This window comes from Nelusetta ayraudi, unplaced genomic scaffold (genome assembly GCF_046127955.1).
Source record: "Nelusetta ayraudi isolate G7.1 ecotype Tasmania unplaced genomic scaffold, CSIRO-AGI_Nayr_v1 ptg000011l, whole genome shotgun sequence".
Lineage (NCBI taxonomy): Eukaryota > Metazoa > Chordata > Actinopteri > Tetraodontiformes > Monacanthidae > Nelusetta > Nelusetta ayraudi.
The window spans coordinates 27,994,061-28,012,407 of NW_027466061.1; the positions used below are offsets into that span (position 1 = coordinate 27,994,061).

General features: G+C 46.9%; 1 protein-coding gene across 3 annotated transcripts in view; it reads right to left on the bottom strand.

Moving 5' to 3' along the window:
- sgcd (sarcoglycan, delta (dystrophin-associated glycoprotein)) overlaps positions 1 to 18,347 on the bottom strand; it is a 130,658-nt gene that overhangs the window by 36,314 nt on the left and 75,997 nt on the right. For 2 of the 3 annotated variants that reach the window (XM_076022424.1, XM_076022425.1), the window contains exon 4: positions 1,645 to 1,830. In XM_076022424.1, the coding sequence (XP_075878539.1) occupies positions 1,645 to 1,830 (186 nt within the window). Of the gene's footprint in view, positions 1 to 1,644; positions 1,831 to 16,386; positions 16,706 to 18,347 lie in introns of those variants that run through there. The other variant, XM_076022426.1, reaches the window with a different exon arrangement.

Below are 18,347 nucleotides of genomic sequence, written 5' to 3' on the forward strand. Positions count from 1 at the left end.
CACTGTAAAAAATAAAGCAATGACAGAATGAGTAAGCAAATTAATTAAATTACATCATTAAAAATAAAAGGCAACATGAAAATTAAATGAAGAGAGAAGGAAAAAATAAATAATTAAATTATAAAACAATTAAAAAAGGAAATAACTTCATAAGTAAAAGTAAATAAAAAATGATTCATGATTGCGTGGATGTCTGTGTATGTGCGCACGCTCCCCTCCTCCTTTCTCATCTCAGACTAATAAAACGGAGTACGATGCTCTCTCAGGTCACAGAAAAACAAACATGAGGTCACTTCCTGTTCCTGACCCTGATGATGTCACCGCCTGCCACCTCCAACCAGGTAAAGAATCGTTCTGTGAAAAGGGAGAGAAGTGGCGGCGCAATCCCCGGCTCCGTCCCTCAGAGCTTCTCAGGGCAGGAGCTCAAAACACTTTCAAAAAAAAAAAAAAAATGTTTTCTTTTTCACAAGCATGTTGACCTGAGATCATGTGACTCCTCAGACCATGGGACTCCTGCCAGAGTCACACTCAGTCCACTTCTGTCCAATATCCAGTGCTGTGGGGAATGAAACTTCCTGTCTGAGTGACAGCGACCTCAGAGATGTCCCTCTGACCTCCACACACACACACACACACACACACGCACGCACGCACGCACGCACGCACGCACGCACGCACGCACGCACGCACGCACGCACGCACACATATGCACACACCCCGCTGAAGTCTGAAAAACGACATCCGACAGAGAGCACTCGGGGAGACGCCGAGTGTGTCAACATTTGGCTTCAGACAGGGAAGGTCAAGATGTCCGGCCGGGTCTCGAGGGGCCGGGTGGGCAGGCGGCGCCGGGGGAAGGGGGCGGAGCTTGGATCAGTTTCTGAGTGTCCTTAGCGGAGCAGCCAGTTGAGCAACGGCGGTCAAAAGACTTCACCTCACCTCGCTTCCCCCCTCAGCGGGAGTGACGGAAAACACTCCCACACTCGCGCACACGCGTTTGTCTCGCCCCCCCCTGGTGGCAGGAAGGGGCACTGCAGCTCGGCTCAGAATCAACACCGCGTGTTCCCATCAAATCAAAGTGTGATTAGATCTGCTAGAAGTGCGATATGGTGACGGACTCGTGGACACACACACACACACACACACACACACACACACACACACACACACACACCAGTAACAGCAACAGTAGATGTAATTCAGAAGTCGATTCAGTCAGTTTGTCACAATTATTGGATAAAAAGCGGTTCGCCGGCCAGGAGGATCCAACTAACGGCTCCTCTGATTTATTTACAGTTGGTCCACGGTGATGGATGCACTTGGAAAGTTTTTAATTACTGCCACTTTATGCCCTCTGCTTGGTAATTTGTATTTAATTATTTATTTTTTACATGTTAGTGATGAATGGTTTGCCAGTGGATTTATTTAAAGGCTGCCCTTTGCTGCCTGATTGTCTGATTAAATGAAGACGCTTGTTCGGCTTTAAGACTTTTGATCCACCTGAGGCTCTGAACACGGCGGCCGTCGGTGACGCCATCAGAGACGCTCGTCAAACTCGCCCGTTTTCGCAGCCATCGGCAGAGCGGCTGAAGTTTAAAAAAAAGAGAGAGAGAGAGAGAAAAAGCAGAAGGAGGCTGGACTTACTATGGTGAAGTTCATGACCTTGAGGATCCAGATGGTGAGCGCCAGGTTGACGAGGATGAGGATCATGAGCAGCAGGACGAAGAAGTAAAGGCAGCGTTTCCTCCAGCCGTATATTCCCACCTTGTACACGTGTGGTTTCTCTGAACTCTGGACATTGTTTCTGTGAGTGCACTGTTCCTGGGTCATCTGGAGACAGAGGGACAGACAGACAGACAGGGGGCGTGATGAGAGTGATCCATCATCTCAACAGGAGGAAGCAGAGCAACAGCGCGCAAACTCTGAATATCACTGATAGTTTCAGCAGCTGGACACTAACACAATGACACGGATTATCACGAGCGAGAGAGCCGCACATCATGGTGGGGGTGGAGGATGTGGGGGTTGGAGTGGAGGAGGGAGTGGGGGGGCAGTGGCGCCACGCTCTGCAGGATTAATACAGCGGATCATCCTCGCGCCACTTTCAGTATCTGCAGCGATGCACCTGCCGTCGAGCCGCAGACCTCCCAGTCAGCTGACCCGCCTGCTGTTTGCATCTCGCAGTTGATTACGCAGAAATAAAAAATAAAAATCCCTCCCCTGAAATCCAGCGAGCGACAGGCAGCTTTTCCATTTCCTCTCCGGGGAGATTTGTTTTTCCTTTTTTCTTTTCTCCCCGGCGCTGCCGGTGTGACAGGTTCAGATAAGTGACCCTGAAACTAAGGCGGAAAAAAATAACAAAAAAAAACAAACAAACAAACAAAAAAAAAAGCAGCATCAGATCATGTCAGCGTAATTTGCTGTTGCCGAGGCAGAAATACAAGAAAAAAAAAAAGTCAGGCGGGGTCTGGAAGCTGCAGAGCAACACGTCGCTGAGACGTGAGAAGAAAATGGAGGTCGTGAACGGAGAGTCGTTTATGGAATTAAAGTGAATCAGTGGAAGATGCAAAGAGTTCTGTGCAGTAGCAACGCTATGGCAGAAGGCATGACGTGAAATGACAGCACGAGACAGATGGGCGAAGTGGGGGGACGACGGAGGTCACCATGAGGTCACCATGAGGTCACCATGAGGCATGGTGACTCAAGGTCACATGGCAGAAAGTGGAACCAATTTGTTTAACCCATTGTTTACTGTCAACAATGGATGTGCTCATTGGCACCACTGGCCCCATCCACTAGGCCCAACTTCCTGTCTCTTAAAGAAGAAGAGGAAGAGGAAGAGGAAGAGGAAGAATTCTCCATCTTCAATTCCTGACGCAGGATTGTTTCATCAAGCCTCATTACGCATTTTAAAAATTAAAATTCCAAACTTTTGAGGGTGCTGCATCCCAGCCGTTTCTTTAATGGGCAGAAGAATATTTCCTGGTATTACATTTTTTAAACATGGAATCCGTCATCATCATCATCATCATCATCATCATCATCATCATCATCATCACCGTCAGCAGCAGCAGCAGCAGCAGCAGCGTTTAGCCCTCTGTTTACAACCTGGCGGAGCCAGCACCAGATTGGGGGGTGTTGTTTTAGACCTGGGAGAGATCTCAATGGCCCTTTGTGACATCATCGATCACCATTTCACCAAGATTGTTAGAAAACACGGGGGAAAGTGAATTTTGCAGAATTCAGGGACCTTTTAAACACAAACGCACCCTCTTATCTTCGAGTTCATCGACACAACATCAAACTACAGTCTGAAGACACGAGCGGCCGACTGAATGTGAGAATCATAAGCAGCACCACTGCATTCAGGAAACACACTAATAGTTTTCCAATAAGCTGGCCGGCAGCGAGCTGACTGATGAAGGGAGCCGACGGTTGGTTGGTTGTTGGGTGAATAATGGTCCAGAGGGGCGAGGAGAAGAGAAGTAGGAGGCAAATTGGAGGCAAATCAAAGTTGGCGCACGGAGGCGCGGCCATGCAGAAACAAGAAACAGGCCTTCAACAAACATTCCAGGTTTTTTCTCTCTCTGTAATCGTCAGAGTGTGGATGGACACCTCGACTGCACGGGGGAGGGTTGTGGGGGCGTTGTTAGTAGCTGACAGAGAGGACGGAATTAAATAAATTCAAGAAATACCTGCTATCTTCGGATTAAACACATTTAAAAAAAAAATCTATTTTGCTTCCACTGCGGCAACCGTTTCCCAGCTGAAGACACCAAACTGAGGAATTCCTCACAAAGTCAGGCTCAAAGTAGCTGCAGTTCACAGAAAATCTTCTAGGTGGCGATGGCGGGAAGTTAAATTGCTTATCGCTATCGTACCACTGCAATCGATCTCATTATTTCCACTTGCTTGAATATCAAAAACAAAAATTGGTTTCTGTTGCAGGTTCTTTTGGGTTTGATTGAAAGTGGAAAGTATAAAAAAAAACTAATAATGGTGCAAAAAAAAAAAAGATCTTTATCTTTCTTCAAGTGTTAGCTTGTCTGCTGAGACGCACTTGAAGGTTGGTGGTTTGGTTTTCAGAGCATTTTCCAAACCTTCAGCAGCAGCTGACAGCTTTAGAAAACTGGAGGCAACAACAGAGGAGGAAAGTCTGATGAAACTCCAGTGAAAAACCAAATAGAGTGCGCCGACACCTTTGGAAAACAGGAACATTGTGCGTCGCTTCTCATTCAGTATTCATTAAGGTACATTAGTGGGAGCAGAAAAACGAAAGATCAACAAGGCTCAATATTTCATGTTTGCATGTTACCCTCGCCACTGCGGCTCCCAAAACAATGACTGTTTCCCTGATTCATGTTGGGACCAGCAGGAATGTTTATCCATCCATATCCAATTCTGGTAGTATCTTAAATCAAAATACCACGGGATGTTATTAAAAAATTAGGCTCTAAACTACCAGGAGATATATTTTGACTTGGTCTGACATACTTTTTCAAAGCTTTTCGGGAGTTTCATTCCCAGACAATTGTTTCTACTGTGCAAGACGCTGGAAAGGTCAGAGAATGACAGTGAAACCCTTCAACCATTCCCACTGCTTATCGCTAAACCAGATACATAAAAAGCGGCGCGAGGAGGAAAACAACAGCTCGTAGCCAGTGTTTGTGCCGAGGGGAGGCCTGAGGCGGGTCCGACCGCAGGCCAGGATCAATACTGCAGCAGTTCACCGGGAGAAATGAGCTTTTAGCTTTATTTGCGGGCAGCAGGCGAGGCACTGTTCCACAGTATTAGCACACTGCTAGCAACAGTGTGGCCACTCAAAAACCTCTGGAGGCTTTTTAAGATTTCAAAGTTTTGTGGTGAAACGTGCAAAGCCGTTTTATCGAAATATCAGCTTCTGTTATCGATTCATTGCCGCTGTACTTGCAGCTTTATTAGAACTGAAGCACATTTGCACACCAAATGAAGATAAACTAAAACAAAACAAAGAAATAAAAGGAATGGCACTGAAGGATTTTTTGTTTCTTTGCTCCTGCATAGCGATTAGCGGCTAGCGGCTAGCAGCTAGCGTCGGCGCTCAAACCCTCAAACTGGCCAACATGGCGGAAACAAATCCGACTGGCCCCTCTCAATGTGACGGGCAGAGTGTCGCCTTTCCAAACTCTTCCACTGGGCTCTTCACCAGGTGGAGGCCTGAGCTGGATCCTTGGTGGAACATCAGTGGATGTTTTCTTCAGACTTCCCCTAAAAAGAATCTCAGCGGTGGCGGGTCGGCCGGCGCCTCAGAGACACTGATGCTAAATTGCCTGTCGCTTCTCCTCCTCCTTCCACCTCTCTGGGTTCCTTTTTCTCTTTCTGTTGTCTCATCCCTCCTCCCCCTCTTCTTCTCCTCCACCCTCCCCCACCCCACCCCCGAGCGGCCAACATCTTAATCATAATTGTGTCACGAGCCATAACCGCTCACACGCTCAGCAGCGGCAGCGGCGGCGCATTAACCCTCCGGGGCGGCTGGAAGGTTGGAGGGGGAGGCGGCGCTGAATAATAACAATAAGTTTATTTGCGGAGCACTTTGCCGGAGAACTTTTCACAGCTTGTCTCTGTTTGCCGAGGAGCGATGAGGCAGCGGCGCCGCCACGCACAGGGGAGGCCTCGGTAAAACAAACACAACGGATGGGAAAACTTACCCAGACGGTCGCTACAATAAGAAAAAAACAAAACAAAACGAAACAGGACTTTTTTTTCACACAGAACCAGATGAATGAATGAATGAATAATAAACTACAAGATGAAAAAGTTTGTACTGTTTCACTTCTCCTTGCTAAAACGTTTAAGCCTCAAGACCGAAACCACCCAAATCGTCCAGCGTCAATATATCATTAATATATATTACGTTATGTATAATTATACAGTAACATAATACATTAATTATACTATTATTATTATTATTGTTATTATTATTGTTATTGTTATTATTATCATTATTATTATTATTATTATTATTATTATTATTATTATTATTATTATTCTCTCTCTTGCCCCCTTTTCTTCATCTTTTGTATTTCCTTATTCAGCCCACCCGGTCAAAGCAAAGCCGTTAGCTCCGCCCTCCAGAGGCGGGGTCTGCTCCAGGTTTCTTCCTATTGGGGAGTTTTTCTCGGCCGCTGTTGCCTCAAGCTGCCCTGAGGGGGGGGGGGGGGTCAGTTGGTTTTCTCTTGATTGTGTAAAGCACTTTGAGACGCCACTGGATGTGATTTTAAGGCTTTACACAGAAAAGTTGATTGATTAATGAATTGATTGATAAAACTGAATTGATAAAGTCCTCCTTCCTGACCAGCTAAGGTACTGGTGGTCATTTCCTCCACCATCACTCTCAGCCGGTCCCTGCAACCTGACTCTGACTCACTGATTCAGTCGTGCTTGCATCAGTGAGTCAGCACGATGGCTCGTTTCCACCGACCTGCGCCCCCTACAGATACATTTACATTAAAAAGGCTCCAACTGAGGAGTGAATCACATGCAAACGTATGATATGGAACAAATCTGCCGCCGCCGGCTTCGTTTTTTTTTTTGGCTTCCGCCTCGCCGAGTCTGCATGGAGGCACGGAACGTTGCCGCCAATGTTCCTCCTGCCCAGGCGGAGGTAAAGGTCACACACGCAGACCTGCTCACTGACTCGACTTTGGTCAGCTTAGATTCAGGCTCTTTGCGTGTGGAAATAGATCATATATGAAACAAAGAAGTGAATTTCACTAATTCTAAGAAAAAACAAACAACAACAACAAAAACCAAATTTTAACTGGGCAGAGGGTTTTTTATGAGATGAAGACATTTTAAGTTAAGAACTTCCGACCCATCCAATCAATGAACACTTTGACCTCTATGATGTTTTTTTTTCTTTTTCTGATTTTTGGTTTCTGACTTTGCAATTTGCTTTTGCCGCAGCCACAAATTGTCTATTTGGTGACGGGAAAAACTCAAAAGTCTGACGACGACAGTAACGCAACAGCGGCCGGGGAATAGTGAGTCAGGCTGCCCGGTGAGTATCGCCAACCGTGAGAAATGCCAAAGAAACGCCATGGAAACTTGTTGATTGGATAACTGCTGACTCATTAGTCCCGCCCGCTCAGCCTTCAGCAGAAAAGCGGCAGTTGCTGCCACCGGACGGCGCGTTAAGGCCTCCTTGCACCTGATGCCCCACCCACTCAGCGCTGTGACCTCGCTGTGATGAAGGTGACGGTAAATTGCTGCTTACACGGCAACGTCGGAGTCGGGGCCACAACCTCGACCGGCTTAATGCTGGGAAGAAGGAAAAAAAAGCTGCAGCGCATGTTAATGTGCTCATGAAAAATGCAACAACGAAGGCGACAACTGGAGTTGTCGCCCGGCGCCACTCGGCAGCTCGGACCCGTGCCCCCCTCCCTCCCCCCGCCTTCCGCAGCAAAATGCTGCAGAGCGACCTTCACTTCCTGTTTGCGAGTAAAGAAACCGTTTGTCACGGCGGCACAAGGTTTTCAAACAACTTTCTGCTTCGCGACGCTTTGCAGAACAACAAAGGAGAGTGGGGGGGGGGCTGAAATACGGTGCGACAACAGGAACACAACCTTCCCGCCAAAAATAAAAAAATAAAAAACTTAAGGCGCAAATGAGGTCGCAAAAAAACTCCACAAATTCCAGCAACATAGTTATTAGCATGAAGTCAAGCACTGGTGATCAAACTGTTATAAAGCTGAAAAGAGTTCTGTGTTTCTTTTTTTTTCAAAGACAAGGGAATGAAAGCAGAAGGATTTGACCTCGGTGCTGCCGCCAGAAACAAAAGAAGAAGAAGAAAGCAAACAGCGACGCCTCTGTGCACCAATCAGGACTCAGTATTCGTCCTGAACAGCAGCTGCCACGAGGCCGTTCAGAATTTATTACCTGGGAGTAGAGCTAATTTGACTGAGTGACTGATGAGGGCGCAGGCCTGGTTTCCTGCAAGTGGCTCCTGTCTGACATCGTCATCATCATCATCGTCATCATCATTACAGGCGATTGGCTGCTGCTGGCCATCCTCCCTGCTGCATTCTGAACAGTTAATCTTATTTCTAGGGACAGAGTTTTGATGGTGCAGATCGGTCAGAAGGAGGGTAAACAGCAGGTCAGACAGGGAGGAAGTTGGTGAGAGAGATTGTGAGGGAGAGACAGAGAGAGAGAGAGAGAGAGAGAGAGAGAGAGAGGCAGGAAGGCTGGAGGAGATGGTACACAATGGGTAAAAAAGAAACACTCAGAGAACGGAAACAGAGAGATGGGGAAATTATGACGGCACGGAGCTGAAGGGAAGAAAATAAAAGGGAGCTCTATTTTCACCTGAATGTGAGTGAAATTGAGGAAACCATCTAATCATAATAATAATACTTTTAAAATATATTCATCCTGTTTCTACAGTTGAATAACAACATTTAATGTCCAATTTCATGAGCATAAAAGCTGAACAAAAAACAAATACAAAAGCACCTATCATTAAAATATACTGTAATCTAGATAAAACTTCAGACTCAGACACCCTGTTCCCTCCTCGAGTGGTTGATGAAAAGGTGAGCGGTCGACTCACGAATGATGGACCCTTAAATAAAAGGAACTTTAAGTACCGTGCTCTATGCTAACATTGAGGTTAGCAGGAGTAGCAGAACACAACCAAAGCTGAATGAACAAAACTTAAAGGTTAAGCGTGTCATGTTTTTGTAGATTTTGAAGAAGAAAGAGCAACATCCAGTGGTTACATTTCAGGTTGCAGCGTCTTTCACTCTAATGCCTTTGCCAGTGAACTATGGTGGCCTGCGAGCATAAAATTCAAACAAAAGCCCACATGAGTCTTTTACTTCTCCAGTGCCCAGATTTTGATTCGGAGCAGTCCTACATCCTGCAAGACAGTTGCAAGACTTACAGGAAGTGACGACTGCTAACGCTAGCTGCTGCTTTTCACGAACAAATTTGAGGTAAAAGCACGCAGCAAGACACAGCGACGCAAACAATTGAAAATCTGAGTGAACCACGCTGCCGGACTGTATTCGCAAGCCGACATGGAGCGAGGCTTTAATAAAAAGTCAAAAAAAAAAGAAAAAGAAAAGGCAGCAGAGCATCCATCCATCTAGCTGGCCAGCCGGCAGCAGCTTCCTGTTCCTGTCGGCTTCCCAGAACGTCCCACCTGTTTACCGTCCGACGGCTCGCTGGCTCAATGAGCCTTCAAACATGAGCCACTTAAATTTGAGCAGATTTCAGAGGGTTTAAGGACGGAGGAAGCTTTATCCTCTAATCAGATCCGATCGGATTAAGACGTGTAGAGCCGCCGCGCTGACGAGCTCAGCCTTAATTGGATTGCCATGTGTTTTAGGCTGACGGTAAAAATATGAGCGTCGTAAACCGCGTTATATAAAGCAGTGGCGTTTTTTTTTTTTTTTTAATAAATGAATGAAAAAGAGATTAATAAATTAAGACAAAAAACACGAGATGCTTCGAAACAGGCAAGAATGACTCTAATTTGCAGAACTTTTTATTGTTATTATGAAGAAAACTTTTCCTCGCCGCTGTTTTCTTTTTTTTCAACTTGTTGTAGACAGCAGCTTCACTTAACAAGGAGGCTGCTGCTCGACTGAGCCACCTTGTGGCGCCGCCATCGGCTCGCATTGTTCGTCCCGCAGCTACACAGCTGCCAGCAGTGAGGGTCTGTGGTCGTCACTGTCATGGAAATGAGCCGGGGGCAGCGAGAGGAAGTCTGATGACGAGGTCGACCTGCAGGCCCACTGAGGTCTGATCACTCAATTATCACTCATTTAGCAAATCCCTGCTTTCCTCTCAGACTCATCTTCTTCATTTTCTTCCTCTCGTTATCTCTCTTTCCCTCTCTCTCACACACACACACACACACACACACACACACACACACACACACACACACACACACACACACACACACACACACACACACACACACACACACACACGCACACACACACGGCCATCTGTCCGCCGCAGGACAGAAAAAAAAACCCAAATCAGACAAAAATAAATCGACTTGTTTGTTTTTTGGGTGAGTCAGATTTTGTCCTGGATAAAGATGATCTGAGTCCAACTGGACAGAAATGCATCGTTGCAAACTTCCGTGTTTATGATAAATTGTTACTTCCTGTCGTTATCTCAGTAGCTGCCTTTTTTTGAGATTGCACAAACCCCTAGTGAGCCTTGAGAAGATGGACCTGCTGGACTTCCTGACCTTCCGCAGTGACCAAACCTGCTGTCTCCTATTGCTGTGGTGCCACGCTAGGCTAACAAGCAGCTCATGCTCGCTTCAGACCGAAAGTGCAGTAAAAATTCAACAAAAGTCTTTTGACCAGCAGCAATGTTTTATTGCAGCAACATTTACTCCCTGAACAAAAAGTTATTTGCTCCTCTTGTCCGATTTCTGATCAGGCTGTTCACACTGTAGCGACCACACTGACACATACAAGCTGGCAGCAGCCTCCTGTTTCCTGTCCCAGCTACACCCTGACCGTAGCTCCGCCTCTGCACAGAAAAACCTCGTAACAGCAAATAGAGAAGAGAGAAAGATATAAAAGACTGACGCTAGCTAGCGGAGGCTAAATGTCAGATCTGTTCTGAATGCTCATGAGCTAATCTAAGGAACCTTTTATCAAGCATGTTCTCGACTAGCCCATAAAAATTCCACCTTTGCCCTGACATTCAGACCGACCTCAGGTATAAACAGGCTGGGAACAAAGTGATAATAAATTTGAGCAAAGTTCAACTTTAAATAAGTTTTTTTTTGTTTTTTTGCACAGTCTGGAATAAGCAATGCCTTTTTAGCAATGCAGGCATTCTGAAAGTAGGACAAATTCTATTTCCCTCCGCCGAAAACTTCCTGTCTACTTCCCGTGTCTGTCAAAGGATATAAACGAAAAAAACAAAGCAAAACTAAAACATCCTGCTCGTCGCTGACACGCTAAATGCTATCTGATGTGTTGAAGCATCTGGAAGGTTAAAAGCTCTCAGCTATGCACAAAAAAGAGGGAAGAAGAAGAAGAAGAAGAAGAAGAAGAAGAAGAAGAAGAGGAAGATCCTTGTTGACTCTGCCGAGCTCAGCGGGCGGAAACAGAGTCGACGCTCTGAGACTAAACTTGCTCCCGAAGAGCAATAGAGCCACAGCGGATTAATGCCGGCTGGATGACTCTGTTTAATCATCACCGTCTTTATGTTGTTTACTTCAAATCCAGTTTGTAAAAAAACACAAAGCAAAACGAGGGCGAGGGCACAAAGAAACTGGAGAGGACGAAGGAAAAAAGCTCTGGGAGGTCTGAGCTGCTCCAGTGGCGCCTGCTATTTTGGTTTTCAGCAGCGTTCAAAAGCTCTGGCTATAGCTGAGAATGTGTGACATCATCACACAGCCTGGCCAATCGCAGCGGCTCGAGATCTCTGGCAGGATTTCCAGAGGAACTTCTGTAAAATGAGTCGATGCTACTTTTCTGGAAAGAAAAAAGGAGAAGCAGTGAGCTCAGTATTCCGGCTGGCTCCCGGAAAATCCGGCACAGATGTTGCTCAGCTCCTGCAGCAGCTGTGCAAACCGACTCGTGTCAGCCGTCAAAACAACACAGAGATGGGCCGCACGCTTTAAACCAGCCTGGAACTGCTGTTGACACAAAGCAGCTGCCGGATTTAATCTGAAATCAGGGGGACATTACACAAAGTGACCCGAGTCGGGACGCCTTCAAGGTGGCCACTCAAACTGGCAGCAACCCTCTGCGATGATGAAATCTTGCAACGCTTGTTGTAAAAACGCTGGGATATTTTCTCTTTTGTCCTCCTGATTTCTGGCAGCGATCGCGGCTGCTGCCGCTTGATGAGCCCTTGACGGCTCCAGTCGAGAGCGGAGGTGAATCTTTTGATCGTCGTGGCGACGCTCAGTCAAAAGGCCGACGGAGGCGCCCCAGCGTGGTGACAACGCACAAGAGGACCCGCAATTACACACTGTCTCACGTTGTTGTTCAGAGGATTGATGACAGGAAGCCTCTTGAGAAAGCAGCACATTTCTTTTTATTCTGAGTGTTTTTCTACTTTATCCCTTATATCCTGCATTCTATTTAATTCCATTTCTATGTTTTTATTCATTCATTCATTCATTCATCTTCTATGCCCGCTTATTCCTATTCAGGGTCACGGGGGTCTGCTGGAGCCTATCCCAGCTGTCTTAGGGTGAAGGCAGGGGACACCCTGGACAAGTGGCCAGTTCATCGCAGGGCCACATAGAGGCAAACAACCATGCACACTCACATGCACACCTACAGACAATTTAGAGTCTTCAATTGACCTCACATGCATGTTTTTGGAGTGTGGGAGGAAGCCGGAGAACCCGGAGAGAACCCACGCAGACACAGGGAGAACATGCAAACTCCACACAGAAAGGTCCCAGGCCCAGAATCGAACCCACGACCTTCTTGCTGTGAGGCGGCAGTGCTAACCACTGCGCCACCGTTAAGTTGAGACTTTTCCTTATGATACATAGACAGTGTGTGTTGCTCTCCCTTTACTCCTTTGTCCTGTTTCACTTCTAATATGTCCATTTGTCCATCAAAACTGAGAGCACTTTGAATGGCATTTTGAAAGGTGCTATACAAATAAAATGTGACTGGTTGATTGATTGATTGATTTAGCTCTTCTTTTCTGCTTTCTGCTCTTCTTGAAAATGAAAGGAAGCAGGAGAAGTGATGTATTGAGTTTTCGCTGGACCGACAGGACGGAGACACAGTTTACTGGTGGAATCACTGGAGAAACACATTTCATTTTCCCGTTATCACAACAGAATGGGCTATCGGCCCTACTCGAGTGCCTCCCCTCCCGCCCCCCCGCCACATGTATGTGCAGTGAGGTAACAGGAGCAGCGCCCGAGCCCAGGAGGAGTCAGAAGGTCTGGGATGATTGGGGAGGGCAGGTCAGGAGATGTTTGGAATCTGTTCCTATAAATAAACGTGTGGCGGTGCGACAGCTGCAGCTGCTGAAGCCGTCTGAGGGTAGGAGGGTAAGTCTGCAGCGGGTGGAGTCTGATAGAGTTCGAACCCGACGCTGGCAGTCGATAAAGGCAAGAAAAAAAACAACAAAATAAAATAAAAATAACAGCAATTAATTTATTAATTCACCTTCACTTCTTTCTTCCAACACCCCCAGGAGCTTTCAGAGTCAAGCAAAAGAAGCAAGAAACTGCAGGCTATAAAGACATAGAGCAAATACCAGAACACCTACGTCGCTAACTAACCAGTCCAATGGTCCACTCTCTGTCCTTTGAGTCCACCACACCACACTTCTGTCCCCTCACACGGGTTTAACAAGTCACAACACATTTCTCCTAACTGCCCTCGAATGCACCGTAATGACATTGGACTCGTTTTCATTTGCTGTGCCGCCACTTCAGATTGATCTTAACATGTTGATTTCTACTGTATCAACAGACAAATCCTGAATGTGTGGTAGCATCCTGTCTGTTGTTTCCTCAGGACAGTCCTTTTGCCTCTAGCACCACAACTTTGCCTTTGGTTTTTTAGGGGTTTTTCTACCGGTATTGTTTCATTATCGGCATCAAAAAATATTGACATTTTGTTTGACAGCCAATGAATGAGTTTCTCCCAATGAATCCATCCAGTTACTGAACCTACCGCCACCAAGGCGCCGGAAAAAACATAAAAAACTGGTCAAAAACAACAAGTCATTGGTATTCCAGCACTGAAGCTTCAGAAGTTTGCCTGGCGATTCTGTTTCACCGCCAAACTAAACCGTTCGGCTCGAACCGACACTGTGATGGTTTAGACAGCGCTCCAAATTCTTTAAAGGTTAATTACCGTCTTCGGTGAAAAAAAAGACAAATCTGGTGTGCAATCAAGCGCTGACTGAGTGTCTGCGTTCATCACAAGAGCATAAAAGTTTGGAATAATGAGATCTTACCTCAACCCTAGGCGGCAATTTGGGCTCACAGACACTTTTTTTGTGGGTGGGTGGGTGGGTGAGTCAGGGGGGAAGAGGGTTGGAAAAAAAAGAAACACTCATCGGTTTTCTGTCTGGGTTTAAATAAGTTGGAAGAAAAGGCAATTTTATAAAGTAATTAAAGTCTGAATCAAGCTTTTTAAAGTGTGGAGGGGGGGACTGTGGAGGCGGCTGCTTTGAAATTGGAATAAAAGACAAACAGCGTGAAGCTTCACCACTGCAATCTGGCTGATTTGCAGCACCTGGACACACCTGGTAGGAGGAGCTCCGGCACACACACACACACATAAGACGACTACAATTACACCAAGGTGCAAATGAGAAAAACTGAGGAGTGAGCACTGAAAAACCACAGAAGAGGAGCGAAAGAAGAAGAAGCTACCAGGAGCTGTGGCTGCTAATGCTAATGGGTTTAGCACCATGTTAGCAGCTCGATCGGAAACTTTTCCTGATAAAAGAAAAATACAGAAGCAGCAAGTGAGGCTGTTTTCATGTTGGAAAACATCACCCTGATTTTCTCTCAAATGATAGCAGTTTTAATAGTTAGTGTGTAGCAGCTAGCTGGTAGTTCGGTGGCCCGCTGCTAACAAGAACAACAAATGTGAGCGCCAGATTCAGGCTTCCCTAGTTCACCTCGCTAGTTTCGCTTCCCTCTGCAAACACTACTCAGTGCGTTTACATGGCACTAGAGAAATTCGAATTATTGCCTTAGTCCGATTATGATCACAGAACTCATGTGCATGTAAACACCTTAGTCCGATTATGATCGGAGTTTGAGAACTCCGATTGGAATCGGAGAACTCCGATTGAGACACCCAGATAATGCGATTGGAATTCGAATTTCTCTGCCATGTATACGCCTTAGTCGGACTATTAACTGGACAACGCGAGTGCGCACGCGCCACGCCTCCCTCTCGCGACTCATGACCGCACAACTACGCCGTCTAACAAAACAGACGGTGCGAAACAAGCTGGCAAACGCGAATAAGAATGTTCACATTGGGAGAGAGGTTGAGACCCGGGCGATGCTTTCTCTTCTAAAAGGGATGGACATATTAAAATAACGCGCAACGGAGACCTTTTTAAAAAGGTAGCGCAGCAAATGCAGGGCTCCGGCTTTGCATCCAACAAGAACGAGAGTTTCGGGTCCGTAGCGCTGTAGCCCTCCAACAGCAGACGACGTTCTTGTCTGTCTTTTAAAATCACCATGAGCACAAGAAATAGGGTACACCTTATCTGTTAAGCAAGTAACACGTACATTATGAACTATCGTTCCATATCATAATGATTTAATATGTCAACCGAAAGCAGCTGACCAGCTGAAAAGACTCACTCCACCCCCTAGTGTTGGGAGGATGACATGTTCCTGTCAATAATTTGAATTTCTCAGCTGCATGTATACGGGGGCAAGGTGAGAACTCCGATTGGACGAGAAATGCATGTAAACGCACTGACTGACTTGGGGCTCTTTGCGAGATGGACACTTTGTATCTACAGCGCCATCTCCTGACAGCTTTCCAACACTTGCTGATTTTCTGTGGACCAAAATCTCTTCATACTTGTTCCACGTTCACGTGTGGCTCCAAGATGATGTGAAAGCTCTCAAACATGCTTTTTTGTTTAGTTTTTTTTCCCGGTGACCAATGAACGCCTCTGCAGGGGCCAGAATCCATCGGGGCTGAGCGTAGGGACGAATCCCATCTTCAGAGGCACGCTAGCTCGACTGTCAGTCAAAGACGAGGCAGGCGGAGTCTCCTTCGCCTCCTCCTGAGCAACTCACAGTCAATCCAACATCAGCGCTGCGAGGACAAGCCCCGCCTCCTGCCCTCCCTCCCCTCCTCCAACAGTAGGTCTGCAGACAGTCCACACTTGGCTACTTGTTACTTATTTATAGCCGCTTGCTGCTCCGGTGGGAGGCAGTAATTGAAACCAAATGTGTTGCCGCCTCTGATCCGGCCGCACACTGCAGGAGCGCCGGAGGAGACGCGGCTCCGCAGCAAACAGCCAAGCAAAGAACCACTTTGCGGCGTAATTCCAACTCAAAGAAAAATAATTGTTGGAAAATGTTCCAGAGCGTTTTCCTTTTCCCCCCCTTCTCTCCTTGGTCCCCAACTTTCAGAACAAATCAATTCATTTAACTCCTTTTTCTCTCTGGGTCTTTTTTTTTTTTTTTTTAAGTTGCAATGAATTTTGTTGTTTTGTAATTTTTTTTTCCTCTCCTGAGGCTGTGAAGCACAAAGTGGCCGAATAAATAAACCATGAAAAGCAAACACCAAAAAGCAGCAGCAGCAGCAGCAGTCTTTGCTTTAGTCCTGAGTGAAGTGGCAGCCACCAAAGCTCCGCCCACCCAGAACCCAGTCGCAGCTGTGAAAGTCCAACACTCACCATGGCTGCGTCTCCTGCGTCAGTCCGTCCGTCCGTCCGTCCGTCCGTTTGTCCTCTGCTTCCTGTTTCCTCTCTCTAAACTGTGTGACGAGTCGGGCAGATCAAAGTTGGGCCAAGCTGCTGCTGCTGCTGCTGCTGCTTCTGAGACGCTTCATGAGGCCTTCAATGACCAGCTGCAAGCTCTCTCTCTCTCTCTTTCTCTCACTCTCTCTCTCTCTCTCTCTCTCCCCCTCGCCCTGACGCTCACGTCAGCTTTTCCAATAACAAAGTGTTCTCCGCCTCCCAGCAGCCGCGGACGTTTCCTGGACGTTTGCTGCTGGACTCCTGTGACCCCCCCCCACCCCCCTCCAGCTCACCACACCACACCATACCACACACACACACACACACACACCTCCCACTTCAGCTGTGTGGAGTCCTGTTACTCTCACTCTCTCTCTCTCTCTCTCTCTCTCTCTCTCTCTGCCTCCCTCCTGCCAGATTTAGAACCAGACACACATGTGTCCCACTAGTGTGAAGTTTAAAGGAGGGCGGGACCTTGCTGGACTGGTCCTGCCCACTCTCCTTGCTTTCCATTGTTTCATATGTGTGTGTGTGTGCATTGTGTGTATTTTGGAGGTAAGGAGTTGGAGAAAAGGCAATTGTGAACCACTGCAGCCCATTGAAAGTGTGAAGAAGAAGAAGAAGAAGAAGAAGAAGAAGAAGAAGAAGGAGAAGAAGAAGAAGAAGAAGACGACAACAACAACAACAACAACAACAAAAACAACATTCCCCTTCACCTGTAGAACTAAGTCCTAGAAATTAGTTTTACATGCTGATGTCACAAAGGGTGCTGCCTGACACCAGTCCCAGGTCACAGGTGACCCCCCTCTCACCTGCCCCATCCAGGTGTTGGGCTCCAGAGCATGTGGGAGGCTGTAAACAGAAGGCTAAACACCCTGCTGGATGATCTGACTGCTGAGGTTAGGGTTAGCAGTGGCTGATTTCTCTGAAGTGAGATGCCGTCAAAGTCTGGTTGTGTGTGTGTGTGTGTGTGTGTGTGTGTGTGTGCCCTGACTGTGCAGCATTGTTTTCCATGGAGGCGAAAACTGAGAGAATCCAAGCTGTGTCCCTCCACGTGCATGTGTGGGTGCATGTGTGCGACACCACGACATGTGACTCTGTGGGAGGAGCTACAGAAACGTGTTTTTCTGAACAAGAATTTTTTGCAAATTGCTCTCCTGCACTTCAACTTTGACAGGAGGAGAATGAAGCTTCACACTGATCCCATTCTCTCTGGCCGCCGCTGCCGCTGTGGTTTCGGCGAACACTTCACGCTTTGATCTCCCGTCCAGCACTTTCACAGTGTTGCCTCTCTCTCTCTTTCCCCCCACAGAAAAATACACTTCTAAAAAAAATTAAATAAGAAACAAAACAAGGTTCACAATCCCCCAAAAAATGTTTAACGTCTGTAAAAAACGGGCTTAGCTACGGAGACGTCCCTGCCAAAAGAACATTCAAAAAGAAAATCCAGAAACATATTTTTTATTCCTGTTAATTCTATTTCTAAGCCGCAGCGTTGAACTTGGTAAAATAAGGTTGTGTCCTGCCAGCAGAACAACAAGACAATGAGAGGAGTAATTGCAGGCGCAGAGTAAACCCCTAAATCAGTCAGACACAAAGTGGTGGCAGCAGTGGGTGGGTTCAGCTGCAGCAGTGGGTGGGGTCAGGTGTAGCAGCAGTAGAGGGCGGGGTCAGGTGTAGCAGCAGTAGAGGGCGGGGTCAGGTGTAGCAGCAGTGGGCGGGGTCGACAGCAGCAGCAGTGGGTGGGGTCAACAGCAGCAGCGGCAGTGGGTGGGGTCAACAGCAGCAGCAGCAGTGGGTGGGGTGCATATGAAAGCATTAGCTTAAATCATAGGTGTTATCCTTTGTGAAGTTGACCGGACGAAAAGGCCTTTGTGTGACAGGGGCCAATCAAAAGC